The sequence below is a fragment of the Mixophyes fleayi genome, chromosome 2 (assembly GCF_038048845.1).
Source record: "Mixophyes fleayi isolate aMixFle1 chromosome 2, aMixFle1.hap1, whole genome shotgun sequence".
Lineage (NCBI taxonomy): Eukaryota > Metazoa > Chordata > Amphibia > Anura > Limnodynastidae > Mixophyes > Mixophyes fleayi.
The window spans coordinates 128,543,258-128,558,612 of NC_134403.1; the positions used below are offsets into that span (position 1 = coordinate 128,543,258).

Here is a 15,355-nt window from a genome sequence, read left to right on the forward strand (position 1 = left end):
TGCAGGCCCATCAGTGCCAAGACAAGACCTTTAGGAGCCCGTGATATTTTGCCAAATAATCGCCAATTATATGAAGTCATTTTAACATACAACTTTCACCAGGTGAGTATCACTGTTTTTATTTGCAGCATTTTCTAATGTTTGATGTAGATTAGTATGTGAAATTTACCATATCTTTATTAGCTAGTTAGCCATTCTCCATTGGTAGTATGAGGACACTGATTAACTTAATGGGTGCATTTCTCAGATTGCTTTCCTCAAGTGGCATTAGAGAGGGGAAAAGAAATATTGAACACTTTTATATTTTCTTAGAGTGTGATAATTTAAATATTTTTAATTACCTTGGTTTTCAGAGCAGTTTTGGTTTAGAAAGAATTGAATATAAATTGCCATGTTGGTTCCACTTTAAATGAATATAAAATGTATGGCTATGGCTTGTTTTTTTTGCATCTGTATTTACTGCGTATGTGAATGTGTTCCTTGTTGTGGGAGCTATTAATAATCTATTTTAAAGGGGTTCTCCACCCAAAATGATGTATTTTTTAGTAATGGGTGGGGGTGGGTATAGTTCTGTATAAGCTTTTGATGGCTATCTTGCTGTACAGCCTGGAGTCTCCTTCACTAGCACGGATGATGGCTTTTGGGTATGCTGTAAGTCTTTGTCCCATGCTAGATTGCATTTACCATTCCATCACAGTATTCCCCAGACAAAATTACAGCACCTACACTACTCTACCATTTGTGGCATGTCCCGGCATTCTCTCTATTCGGTGCATGGTTCAGGTGAGTGTGATTTTTGTCTGGTTATCATGCAGATAAATATAACCACTCTCACACAAAAGTAAATTGATAAACATTTTGGATTGAGAACCCAGTTAAATGAATAAAAATTACAAAACTGTAGCAACCAAATGGGCATTCTGGACTGACCAAAGTGAATTGTTGATTATTTGAATACTTATTACTAACTAGATCTTATAATAGCTATGACTGGATCAGTCAAACCTGTGTAATACTGCTTCTCTTGCATCACAATGAAAAGGATTGGTTTTGCTCGTAAGCTTGTGTGCTTTACCTTAATCATTCTGTATAATGGAATATGTTTGTTCATGTTGCCAACCAATTTCATTGCATACTTTTGAAAACTTTAAACTAACACTTTGCTGTCCCTTCCTTTTATTTGTATATTTATTTTAAGCCCAAGAGTGGAGAAGTGACGCCTAGCTGCCCGCTACTCTGTGAGTTGTTATATGAATCTGAGTATGATAGCCAGCTTTGGATTATTTATGATCAGAACAAGAGACAGATGGGCTCAGGAGATGCTTATCCACACCAGGTACAGTATGACAATTATTAAATATGTATGGTGGTGCAAGGCTGTGTAATACATCTGTGTGGAGTTTGTATGATCTCCCTGTGTTTGCGTGGGTTTCATCTCGCACTTTAAGGACATACTGGTAGGTTAATTGACTTCTAACAAACCAATTCAAACACATTAACCCCAGTGTAGTTCTCCATTGGGGCAGGGATTGATGTGAATAATTAAGTATTTTCTGCAAAGCGCTTCATAATATGTAGGTGCTATATAAATAACTTGATAAATAAATGCAGTCCCCATTTCTCTTTCCTACCATTGGGGTATAGTATGTGGGACTAGTAGTTTAGACACTTATCAACTTGTTTGTTCCTCACACTCCTCCCCTACTATGCCCCTCCTTTCCAGCTCAGACCTCAATTTTTTTCTAAGTGCCTAGGAGATGGGTCACTTCAGTATAGGCTCCTGCCTATACTATTAATAGTTATAGGTTCTCACTTTTTTATTTTTATTCCCTCTGTTGGTGTGGCGCAGGGATCGAACCAAGACCCAGAGGAGTGTAAACCCTGTGGCTCCCTTCACTCTGGTCCCTACGGAGGAGGCAGCAGCTTCTTAACTGACTCACCGATCGCACAGCTTGCTGGCAAATCTCTCCCTAGATAGATGAGCAGCTGCAGGGTCATTATGTAATTAGTCTGATAAGGAGGCAGACAAAGCAGCTGTATGCAGATCGGGTGGGAGTGAATCTATTACAGCCTCTCCTCCCATCCTGCCAGACTTGCCGCCTCCCCTAGACAACGAGCAGGATGCACTGCCATGGACACGGCAGCCATCAGCAGGTCTAAGGGGGACAAGTCAGCGATCGCACTCCTTAGGAAGCGATGCGCTGACAGGAGAAGCGCGGCAGCCTGGGCACAGTAAAATTCTGCCAAGCGCTCTGTACACACAGCCGACAGTCATATTATAGGGCTGTTCAGCTATACAAGGAGGCAGACATGACAGAGGAAGCCGAGAGGCGGAATAATATATATCAAATCTACTCATGTTTTTACAGCAGACAGAACTTATTGCAGAGAGTGGGGATCTGGTGTACATATTTGGAAATTACCAGTATGCAACCCGAGTAAATTTCTAGACACAGAGGTATTAAGAAATATTTTTTCTTACATTGCAATAGGGTCTGAAAAAGGGGTAAGCATAATTTGTTTTTTCAGAGTTGTTCACAGTCAGGATCAGGTTATGGTCCATTCCTTGGCAGAGGATGGCAAGTTGGATCTTGATTTACAGACAAAAACATTGTTGACTCTGAAAATTCCACATCCACTCTCAGGATAGTCTCAGCTTAAGCATCAGACACACTTTAACCCTTGCGGAACTTGAGTCTGTGGCCCCATCCCTACCTCCTCAGATGCTGGGCAGAGTGTCTGACCTTTGACAAAAAGTCAAATAAACAATTATTAGACTGGGCAGATTGTCATCTTTTTTTTTTTTTCTTCTCTCCAGGCAGAGAAAATAGTTTGATGGGAAGGAACCCCTGAGCTTAACAACCTTGTTACTCGTCTATTCACTTACTCTGCTATCCCTACGCGGGGCAGGTGCCCATGGAAGGTTTTCTCTGACAGGAGGCCTTCACTCAGCTTAAGTGACGGCTGACAATTTGTTTACACCCAACAGGGTCATAGTTGGGTTTTGAAAAAGGCCATTCAGCCATGGTCAGAGCAGTTAGCCAGAGGTATTCTGGAGGACGTTCCAAGAACGGAGCTTCTCGCTTTTGCAGAGTTAGTGTAGTCTCCAGGGGCCACTGGAGGTAAGTGTACATCTCTTCCTGTCATCTCCACTAGGCCACGTCAAGGGCAGTCTTCAACCCTTTGTTCCTTTTTTTTCCGGGATCGAGGTGCCCTATTGTGTACTCACTTCTTGGCTCCCATAGGAGCAATATAGTACCTGCACAGGTGCAGTTACCTGAGGAACCTATATACCTGGTGGTATTCCGGGAGGTTGGGGTATTTTTATTCCAACCTCTTTCTGCCCACTGACAGATCCTTTCATTCCATATAAGCCGGCAGTCCCTCAACAGGCAGGCCTGCATTCTCTTGTTTCGGATGTAGTCACTACGCACAGTCATTGCAGGCAGTGAACAGAGAGAGTTCCTGGCCTCAATATACATCATGGAGTTCTTCTTGCATGTACCAGTCGGGAAGGGGACACCAGTGTCTTTCGCTTTGGCTGTACAGAAATATCCGTCCAGCCTCAGGGTCCTGCCTTTTGATTCTGGACATTGCGCCTCATGGATTTCCAAAGTTGTGGCGGTCATGGCAGGGTACGGCGCACCCAGCGAGTCACGATAGTACCCTGTCTGGATGTCCACTTTCCGAGAGCTCCGTCATCTCTCTCTCAGACAAATCTCCATCCGGTTCCTGGAAGCCATGTCTGGGTGCAGAAACTACATAGGTCCCCACTCAATCTGCCACAGCAGATATGTTTCTTAGACCTCATCTTCTATACTGGGTCCCACAGGGTTTTCCTACCAGGGGAGAGGGCCCTCCCATTTCAGCGCAGGAAAGGATGCTCCTGGCACGGAGAGAAGTTTACTCTTCTCAGTTGCATGAGGTTTCTGGAAAACAGGGTACCAACTTTCGAGGCAGTAATGTTTGCAGGCTCCACTCTCAACATCTCCAGAGAGAAATTATCCAGAAAGGGGCTGGTTCCCAGGCTATTGGACTCGCAGATCATCACTTTGTCCAAGCTCCACAAGTCTATCTCTCTCACAGTGCTTAGCCAGACAGTCAGGAGTGAGGTGAGTCGTTCACTAGGTCCTGGACCCCGGTCCTGACAGGCTCTAGTCTGTTAGCTGGAGGAGGATTAATAGGATCCTTAGGGTTCCAGGGTCTTTTGGGTCATCCCAATAAGACTGTTCTTTCAAATCTGGTGCACAGGATGTGGCATCAGGCCCAGCAGGTCCTGATCAGGAAACACCTAGTCAATCAGTCAGATAATGCCAGGGCTGTTGCATTTCTCTAGCATCATGGTGCAACACGCGAGAGCAGTGTGAGAGACGACCAGGTTATGGCCTGAGCAGCGTGTCATTTTCCCATACTTTTGACCATTATCCCAACACGAATAAGTGGGAGGCAGAGAGTCTCAGCAGGCAGGCAATTAACCAGGAGGAATGGTCTCTCCACGGAGACATCCTTTGCCCTCCTGGTGGAGTCTTGGGGCACTCCGGATTTAGTCCCCAGGGCGTCCATACTTATTTCTCAGGTCACCCATTTACTGCTCATAATCAGGAGACCCTTAAGTGGAATTTTCCAATGCCAGGATGTTCCCTGGAGCTTTGGTCTGGTGTACCTGTCACTTCCATGTCCCAGGTTCTCACGGGTGCTAAAGAGTTTCTAAAGGAGTGCGACTTCCAGATATCCTGATGGCCCTTGATTTACCTCGCAGAGCATGGTTCTCAGGCATTGGAGGCTGGTGGTGACTCCTCCCTCCCGAATACCTCTGTGGCCAGATCTGAACGGTCGGTGGCCTATTTCTGCCACTCTATATATCGTCTAGTTTGGCGCTGTGGCGTGGAAGGCCCTAACCTTAGGGCCAGAGGTTCTTCTCAGGGAGCTGCTTGGTACCTTGATTAGAGCCTGTAGAGCATTTTTCCTCATCCGTTCTCCTTGGTCTGGAAACAGTACAGTGTTTGTTGTGAATCCTAGGGTTTTCACACGTCCTAGTGCTGGCTCTCTAAGTCGCTTTCTTTCGCAAGCTGGCTCTGATATGGGACTCCGCCTAATTTCCCACAAGGTGCAGCTCCCGGTGTTCTACATCAATTTCAGCGCTGGTTTATGGGATCACGGTATCTTCAGTCTTTTCTTCGAGTGGTCTCTTCCGGTTCAGTTCCCCTTTGGTTGGTCAGGTGAATCCATTAAATCTAGTTCGGGTGATCAGAGCGCTTGTTTTGGCCACTTTTGACTTGCTGACTCTGGGAAAATATGTTAATCCCAGGGTAGGGGTGTTCCCTTGAATATCGCCCCTGTTCGCAGGGGTTCGGTGGCGGTAGTGTGGATTGCACTCCCACATTTCTTTTTTCCAGGAGGATAGAGAGGTGCATCGCTCCAGCCATTAGTGGTTCAGAGGATAGTATTTGCATTACACTTGACTCGGGTGCTTGTGGTCAAGCATTCTATTATTCTTCCTCTTTTTCATGTGACTCTTCCTCGGCTGGATGTGGTTCGTGCTCTTCGGTGCCAGATTTACCACAGGGTTTCTATCCATGAGACTAATGTCCTTTTAGGATGCTCAATAGCGGGGCTGGTCAGTTTCTAGACCGTCTCATGCCTGCTACATCCCTTCCACCATTCGGTGGGATGTTTGCACGACTTATCCTGTTCTGGTGACTTTAGAGCTCACTCTCCAGGGCAGTTGGCGCTCCTTGGACGGCACATCGGGGTGCTTCGGTAAAGCAGTTGTGCAGGGAGGCAACACCCACATATTCTGCAGAGTGTCTTGGTTGCATGGATTTGCATCCGCTGATGCGAGCTTTGGGCGCAGGATGTTGCACGCAGCCGTTCCAGAGCATTCCTCCCTTAGATACAGCTTTGTTATGTCCCCAATGTCTGCAGTGTCCCCCAATGGTAGGAAAGAGAAAAGAAGATTTTTGCTCACTGTAAAATCCATTTCTCTGACTCCAGTGGGGGACATTGCGCACCCTCCCTTGCTCTGTAAATAGTTCTGTTGTGTGAATTTAAAAAAAAAAAAAGCTACGGGGTTCCTCTTTCTCATACGCTTGGTTAGACAAAACTGAGGCTACAGGAGAAGGAGGGGCATAGTAGGGGAGGAAAAAAATAAGTCTAAGTGCCTAACTCCTAGTTCCCACCTACTATACCCCAATGTCTCGCAGTGTCCCCCAATGGAGTAAGAGAAATGGATATTACGTTGAGTAAAAATCTTTTCTTTTTTTAATGTGGGTATTTTTGTTTTTAATTGTATGTATTTGTGAATAAAAAAAACTATAGTAGTTTTTGTGATAGACAATTGCAGTTGCCATGGTGATTGCCCTGAGACCGTCCAAGCTACCTAATTTTTTCTGTTTGTTCTATTGATAACTTCATGATTTAGACCTTCAGGAACTTTATAATTTTATACCCCTATTGGATCTGTTCTTGCATTTAATAAGGGTTAGATGTGTTTGCCATTCACTTCAAATGAAGGACAAGATGCCACAGGGTGCTTCTCTGGATTTGTTTCCAGGTATTGTGGTAGAAATTCTCCTGGATATCTTGTTTAGAATAATCATCTTTGTTTTTAATTTCAGTACTCTGTGAAACTTGAAAAGGGAGATTATACAATAAGAATGCAGGTTCGCCATGAGCAGATAAGTGAACTGGAGCGTCTGAAAGACCTTCCCTTTATAGTTTCTCACAGAATGTCCAACACTTTGACTCTGGATATTTATGAAAGTCACAGCATGGCTCTTTTGGGAAAGAAAAAGGCGAACACTATAACATTGCCACCAAAACATAGCCAGCCCTTCTTTGTTACAATGCTACCTGATGAAAAGTAAGTAACTGGTGGGAAAAAGCTCAAACTTTACTTTTTTTTATTGTGTGGAGAATCGGGCGTGCTCGGCTCTGGAGTCATTTGCCTTTTAAAGACAAATCGATGTAGGTAGCATGACTGTTGCACTGTTGTAGGAAAGGTAAAAAGGTCACAAGCTAAAAATGCAAAAGAAAAAACCTTTATGGACACATTTGGATAAACCACACCTGGTCATCTGAGAAAATATCAAAAGCCATTACAATTGCAACTGACCTGTAATCATTAAATGTGCCAAGAACAGGTAGAATATCGGGTTTTAATTACTGAAGTGATTGGGGGAAAAAATTTAAATGGTGGTTTAAGACATACCTACTGTTTGTTCTGCCTTTAGCAACTTAGGTGCTAGTGTAGTTGGTGTAGTCCTGGGTTTGCTTAGTTTGCTCGCATGTTTGAAAGATTTCTTTTTATACTGGTGGTAAACAAATCACTTATAATTACTTGCTTTTGGTTATGGCTTTAATACATGTTAGAATATTTAGTGGTTTTTCCAGCACAAAGATATAGTAGACATGTTAATGACAAATGTCCGTTCATGAATTATTTCTATATTCTGCAGACTAGCAGGGATGTACACATGGAGGAATACACAAGTGGGGAACATAGACATATGGGGGCATATTTAATTAGGCCGGCACATCGCGGCTACTCATTGAAAGTGTCAATACATTGCAATGTTGCGGTATCATATTGACACTTTAAATGCGTAGCCAGCTTAAATGAATATGCCCCACAGATGATAATGATGATGCAAGAGTAGTGCATGGTTTTTTATTTTCTACAAATATGTGCAGTTGAGAATGGTTTGTCATACAGAGCATTTTAATGTATAATCCTCACACTTGATGATAAGAAATCTGTTTATATAATCTCTTGCTACTTGCCTCTTGCAACAGGTTGGTTATAAATGTTTCATTCTAATCGTTTGGAGCAACATCAGTCTCTGGTTTTAGCTACTGTCCTGTTATGTTAATAATTCTGTTTACATTTTTTTTGAATCATCTGCACATACTTTACACATATCAGTAGTTTATATTGAAGAGCAAGAAGAAGATCATGAATTAGAATTTCCACCCAAAGCAGTTATAAATGTATTTATCTACACAGTATAGCTTGTGCCTACAATTCAGCCAAATCAAATTAATTGGGTGACACTTAACAAAGCTGTCTGGAGATTCACTGTATATCTTTCTCCTATTTTTAACAGAATACCTAAAGGTGCTGGGCCTGGCTGCTATCTTAGTGGCACTCTGACATTGTCTAAGACGGAACTAGGCAAGAAAGCAGTGAGTAGTCTTCATTTTTCTCCTCCAGTGTTGGGCATATAATTATTGAGTACCTTGAAAAGATTCCCTTTCAGTAGTGTTTTTACCTAGCTCCTAACAAGGGAAAATGTGTTGTGATTTGAATTATTTGCTTAAGTTACCTGCCTTTAAGCAAAACCTTTATTATACACAGTCTGTCCAACATGTAACATTGCACGTTTTCAGTCTGCTAACAGCTTTTGTGGTATAGCTATGTCCCAATTGATTAGTTTGTGTCCTGCTATTGACTGGGGTTGTATACACAGTAGTCCTTGACCACACTGCTACAAGTGTCGAAAAAGAAAAAATTGGTAGGCTGAATGGACGAAAAAATATTGTGGCTGAATATTGGAAGTTTTTAGCTTAGAAAAGATTGTGTACCAAAGGTAGTTATGGCTGTTTTAATTAGTACACAGCTCATGTTTTTATCGATATGTAACAATTTTAAGTATATTTAACTGTTTAAACAAATTTATTTACAATATTTTTGTGCTGTGTAGGGTTGTTAGGGGTTTGTTTTTGTTGCTTTCAAGTCCCCAGTGACCTACCTACACAAATCCATGCTTTTGTTTTGTATCTGGACTAATTCTGCCACATGTCCTAAGTGCTCATGTAGCATCCATCATGCTAGGCATTTGATTAGCAATTTTACGTAAACTTACATAAGATCGATGTACAGGTATAGGACTAGCAGTTAGACTATTTTGTGTTTATGTAAGTTGATGGTTCCACTTCCCGTAGGCTATCATTTTTTTTTATTTTTTTTTAAACCATACTGCTTCACTGTCAAAAACTGAAATTTGAATTTGGAAAAAAAAATGCTTTAAATATTTGAATTGGTTGTTTTCACAATATTATGGCTTAAAAAGACTTTGAGGACAGGTGGATAGAGTTTTTCATTACAGTCATTATATGCTTCATGTCTGTACGCATCTCTTGCTGACTAAATGTACATCACATCTTAAAAGAAATAGAATACTTTCTCTGGCCTCCTTTGGGGGACACTGGGGGACTTTGGGGGTATAGAGTAGGTACAGGGCGAACTGACACTTTAAAAAAAATGTTTCACTAGCCCTCGCTTGTCCCTCTCTATACCCCACGACCAGTTTCTTCAGTTTAGTTTAAGTGCCCGGCGAATGGCCTGTGTTAGGCCTGTGCTGCAGCCCTATTCTGTTTTAATTTTCTTTTAAAATCTAATTTCTTTTAACATTGGAGGCTTCTGCCTCCTGTTCTGTGACAGTCACATGGGCATCTCACAAAGCCACGTCCGCAGCTGTCAATCACCGACTCCTGTGTAGAGACATTGCACAACATGGACGGCTGTGCGGGGCCTAGAGAGGGAGCTACCTCCGATGCTGCCCCTTCTCCCAAAACAAATTCAGCCCTTCTAGGAGTTGGACACAGTCGCTGCACTTTGTGCTTGTCCTTAGCAGTGCGCCATGAGGCTCTGATTCTGACTCGGCGGAGCCTGCCTGGGCTCCTTCTTTGACCAATACTATAGCTGAACTTGCCCAATTGGTGCCGTCTCAGCCTGTGTCCGGTCCTTCTCCTAATCTCCTTGCCTCTGTAGCGAGTGGGGTGAAGTCTGTTCCTGGTTCACTAAACCAGGGTACAGCTGGACCTGTGATGGCGTATTCTGAAGAAACTACTTGGGTTTGTGGACTTGCGATTTCAGTACAGGGTTTGGCTTCTGTCTCCTCCTCCTTAGCACAAGCGGGTGGTGGCACCCCTGCAGGGAAATGAGCCAGATTCTGACTGTGTTTTTCCCAGGTGGAGGACGAATTGGCAATTGATTCTGATGTAGACACTTCTTCTATTGTGAAGGAAGTCTTTCTTGAGATTCCTGAGGCGGCAGTCCCCGACACTGCACAGCCTCTTTGCACGGTCGACAAATCAATCTTTGTCGTTTCCCACTTCTTCCCAATTGGAAGATTTGCTGGTTAAGCCTTTGTCTATGTCAGATCGGAAGTCGTGTTATCCCTTTCCCCTTGAGGTGCTTGCAAAATAGGAGTTGCCTCCATGTGTGGATGCTTCCATTCGCAAAGGTTAACTAAGGTTACTACCATCTTTCTTCCTAACGCCACTCTTGAGGATGGTGTAGACCGTAAGTTTTAGGGTGTCCTTAAGTCAAATTTTGTGGCATCGGATTCTCCTTGTGGGCCCTCCTTTTTGTTGGAGTGTATTCAACAAAGCTGTAGAACCCTGGGCAGAACAGCCGTTGAGTCTTCTAAACTGCTTCTCCTGGTGGAGCACATTCAAACAGCTATGGATTTTGGGTGGGAGGCGGCTCTCGACTCTTCTTCCTGTCAGTGCTCCCAAACAAAGCATGTCCAAGTTCCTGACCTTTTGGTCTTCAGGAAGATCTCGAGTTCAATACTCCTCGGGTCAATCCTCCAGAGGTCAGTTGTTAGCCCCTATCAGACCTGGTCTGCTCAGCGTCCAGCAGACATGCAGTCCGCGTGACAGGCATTCTACCCCTCCACGGTCGCCCATGGTGGGAGCCTGCCTTCTTTTATTCAGGAATCGGTTGTTTCAGTCTACCACAGATGCCTGGGTCAGAGGAGTTATGGACCGAGGGTACATGATCAATATGCTCGGTTATCCTCCCAGGCGGTTCTTCACCACAAGCCCTCCTGTATGTCCATGAATGCAACTGGCTCTGCGAGAGGAGATTCTCTCCCTGACTCTTTCCGGTGTAGTTATTTTGGTTCGGAAATCACACAAAGGTTTGGGATTTTAATCTAACTTTTTCTGGTTCAAAAACCTGACAGCTCATTCAAAGATTCCAGATTCAGAATCTGTCTGAACACCCAGGTCAGGGTGCCCAGGTTCAAGATGGAGTCTTTTCCGTCGGTGATTCACAGCATGGAACATGGGGTGTTCATGTTGGCTCTAGACTTCAAAGATGCCTATCTGCATGTTCCCACCTGGGAGGGTCTTCAGTCCATCCTCAGGTTTTTTGGTTCAGTCAGAGCACTACCGATTTCGGGCTTTTCCCTTTGGTCTGGCCACAGCCCTGTGAGTCTTCAACTGCACTGTTGCAGTCCAAGGGGATTGCGATCATCCCTTACCTGGGCAACCTTCTTCTGAAGGCAGTCTCTGGATGTACTCGTGTCTCGTATGCAGGTAGTGACACAGACTCCCATGGTTGGATTCTCATCTTAAAGTCCAAGTTGACCCCAACCCAACGATGATATTGCGAATGGTCCCTCCATCTAGTGGTGTTTCGCAGTTGGTAGACAGGTGGGGTTAACCAGACGTCTATATGATTGAGTCTCTGTTGAACTACAAGATCCCCATCTCCTGTTCCTGGACAACAGATCCTCGGGCTGTCTTAGTAGATGCTAGGCCCGTTCCTTGGAGGTACCTCTTAGTTTATACCTTTTACCACTGATAACAATGCTTCAGAGGCTGCCGAAAATGGCAAAGAGGGATGGTGTTCCAATCCTTCTTGCTGCGCTGGATTGGCGTCTGTGGGCCTTGTACACTGATGTTCTCTCCATGGCTGAGTCCCAAAGCCTTCCGCTACACCCAGACCTGTTAACTCAAGGTCCTTTCTGTCATCTAGGTTTGGAACTTCTGGCTTTAAGGGCGTTGCTGTTTGAAGTCATGATCCTTCGAGTGAAGGGGTTGTTTGACCGTGTGATGCAAACCATGCTTCGGGCTCAGAAACCAGGTTTGGCCAAGATATCATTGGGTCTGGAAGACTTATATTACCTGTTGTGAAAAGGAGTTTCCGAACTCTTCTTCACATTTGTCCAGGTTGCTTATGTTCTTGCAGGACGGGCTTAATGCTGGTTTGCGCCTTCGTTTTCTTAAGTCAGGTGTCGCTGTGATGCCTGATGCGCAAACCTTCATTTAGGGGTGTTTCATGTGCAACCTCTGTATGTTCCTCCGGTAGCGCCTTTGGGACTTAAATTTTGTTGTTGAATGCTTTCTTTTGAACCTTTTGGATACAATTGATTTCAAATTTCTGACCTTCAAAAGTGTCTTCCTTTTTGCTATCTCTATGGCAAGAAAAGTTTCAGAGCTTGCAAGATAATGCTGCAAGTCTCCTCCTCATGTTTGTCATGAGGATAAGGCTGTTCTTCGCACCAAGCCTTCATTCTTTCCTTAAGTGTTGTCTAGATATCACTTGAATGCGGACATCGTCATTCCTGCCCTGACTACTTCTCTGTCTTCGGCGGACTAAGTTTCGATTTGTTCTCTTGATGTGATCCGGGCTTTGCATACTTATATGTGTAGGGGTGTGCGCAAGACTGAGAATCTTCTGGTCCTATGTGATGCACCCAAGAGAGGCTGGCCAGCTTCCAAGGTGACTATTGCTTGGCGGTTACAGCTGCAGCCCATTGGGCTGATAGTGGGGCTGGCAAGCATGTTTCAGAAAATCTTTGGGCTTACTCCACGAGTTTAGCGAGTGCTTCCTGGGTGGCATGCAATGCTTCCTCTACTGAGCAGCTGTCTGGCAGCCACATGAACTGTGCACACATTCACTCGGTTTTACAGGTCTAATGTGTTTGCATCCAGGGATGCAGGTTTTGGAAAAAATGTGCTTTGTGCTGTTTCTTCTGAGCGTTCCCACCCGTGATGCGGCTTTGAGATGTCCACGTTATCTCATCCAAATGAGGCCAGAGAAAATAGGATTTTAATACGTAAAATCTGTTTCTCCTAGTCCATTGAGGGACACTGGGCACCCACCCTGGACGCTTTGGATTTCTCCTAATGTTTGACATTTATTTTTAATTAAGAGAAGGGTTTTTTGTTTGTTTGTTTGTTTTTTTTCCATTTTTTTTTTTATTTTTATTTTTCTTGCTCGCTCCACTTTCTGTGGGCTTGGATAAACATAAACTGAGGAAACAGGAAGTGGGGTATAGAGATGGAGGAGCTAGGGCTAGTTAACAGAGGTTTTTTTTTTTTTTTTGTTTTTTTTATATAAGTGCCTGTTCGCCCTGTCCCTACTCTATACCCCCAGTGTCCGTGGTGACCCCCAATGGTCTAGGAGAAATGGATTTTACACAAGTCTATAGAAATCCTATTTTTCTGATCTACTTAAAAATAATCACAGAAGGAAATTCTGGGTATAATATAACACAAGAGTTACAGGATTCATGTCTGATTGGGGGACACATCCAAGTGGCCGGTATCTGGCTGTTTGGCACAATCAACATGCTCAACAATAATTTATTTGTGATGGAATTAACGGACATTGGGCTCCTGTTGGGGCCATACATACTGACATTGCTGCTGGTATTGCAGAATTTGTAGTCATGTGTTTTGTTCTCCTGTCAGCCAGTCTGAGCCCTTTAAACGCAGACCATATAAATCCTACATTATGTAAATCAAGAAATCGAATACAGCCTGTGGCTCAAAACAAGCAAACTGATAACACAAAAGTATACATAAAATTTTTCCTTTAACATCTGAAACAGCAACTAAACAGCAGACTGAACACAAGGAGAATGTCTTGGTGTCCAGCAATACATTGTCCTATTCAAAGAAATTTTTAGTGCTACAATGGTATATTTAGAATTTAATATAAACAAAGCTAGTGAATCAGTTTGGAAGCAGGTAATTATCCATAATCAAAGTCTTCATTACACATGTAGGGAGTATACAGTACATATACTAGGGAAATAATTACATTTTTATAATGCCAGCTGTTTGCTTTTATCTTATTAAAGTCTCCAAAAATATATTGTGTGTTCTTCCTGGCAATATCAATTAAAAGGTTGGGGTACCTATTTAAAATGTAAAGACTGGATATGGCAATGTTGTTGGTAGTCTTGCTAAACTATGCAACTAAATTGTCTATCTGCAATGAAATACAGAAAATTACACAAGGAATTCAGTGTATTTCTCTTTCTGGGGCTTCTAAGCTGTAACTGGCTTTTATCACTTTATTAATCTATATATTTCTTGTATACAAAGACAAAAATATTTAGCTTAACATCTGCCTTTTTAAATCTATTCATCCTTTCTGGGGTAGTGCATAGGGACAGTCATGTTAATGTTCTTTCACTAGAACACAATGTTTATAAATTAAAGGTTCCCATATATGATGAGATACGAAAATGTAAATTAAATAAATTTATAAAAGCCACAAAATATGCTCTACTGTGATCTAAGGTCTTTTTGGACTCAACACCTAACTCGAGTCAGATGATAACTGGGACTAGTGGGCAAGCAGTTGGACAATGATTTTGATGCAACAATGTGTGCCCCTTGGGATCCCGAGTGCTGAATAGCATTATCTTTTTGATCTGGCTACACAAATTTGGCCAAACTGGACATAGGTCTCTTAAGCACTCGGGTAGAGTATCTGGTTACACTAATGAAGGGGGAAAAGTTATAAATATCTATGTGTAGGTAGAACTGAACTCCCCTAGTCTGTTTTAAAGGGCCAATTGGACATTCATTTAACTGCTTTTTTTTTTTTTTAGATATTTTCTATTTTTATTCTTTAATTGGAAATCTTCCTAGGAGTCAAGGGCATGTGATGTTATACCATTATCCACCACTGATTGCTAGAGGCAGGAGAAGTGTGGAGCTGTACCAATGGGTTCAGATAAGTGCAGTGCATCAGGGCCTGAACGAGTATGTTCACTGAGTAGTACCTTTTTGTTTGTGCCTTCTCACAAACCTCATTCTCTCATTTACCGTGGACAAAAACTCACCGTGGGTTAAGTGTCACTTACAGGTGGGAGGGTACTTGACAGAAATAGGAAGGTGCCTTTTAACCCTTCTAAACCCTATTCTCCCTCCAAGAAGTCCTTGGCAAGGCTTTTGGGGCCAGCAGATTTCCCAATCTGTTTTTGTTATTTATTTTTATTTTTGTTTGTGCCGCTTGTATTAAGTTCTGATCCAGATCACATTAATTTCTTTTTCTAGTATTTTGTTTCCTTCACGAAACCACTATACACTTGGTTGATTATTTTTAGTCCCGGGCATGTTTACCTATAGTTTTTTTGCACCTGCACTTTTTATGTACTTTTTTTGAGTACATTCCTACACCATTATCACACAAAGGATGTTCTCTCCCACTTCATATGGACTGAAAAAGAAAGTAGTAAAAAAAAATCCCCCTCCCACGTCTTCTGTGTATTCCCAAAGGGAACAGGCAATACCAGAGAGTTTGAAGATTTGTATTTTATGG

At 42.9% G+C, this 15,355-nt stretch overlaps 1 protein-coding gene across 2 annotated transcripts in view; it reads left to right on the forward strand.

The window, feature by feature from the left end:
- Positions 1-15,355, forward strand: part of TPP2 (tripeptidyl peptidase 2) — an 80,065-nt gene that overhangs the window by 40,530 nt on the left and 24,180 nt on the right. For both annotated transcript variants that reach the window (XM_075199968.1, XM_075199969.1), the window contains exons 20-23: positions 6-102; positions 1,199-1,336; positions 6,618-6,862; positions 8,106-8,184. In XM_075199968.1, coding sequence (XP_075056069.1) covers positions 6-102; positions 1,199-1,336; positions 6,618-6,862; positions 8,106-8,184 — 559 coding nt within the window. The remainder of the gene's footprint in view (positions 1-5; positions 103-1,198; positions 1,337-6,617; positions 6,863-8,105; positions 8,185-15,355) is intronic.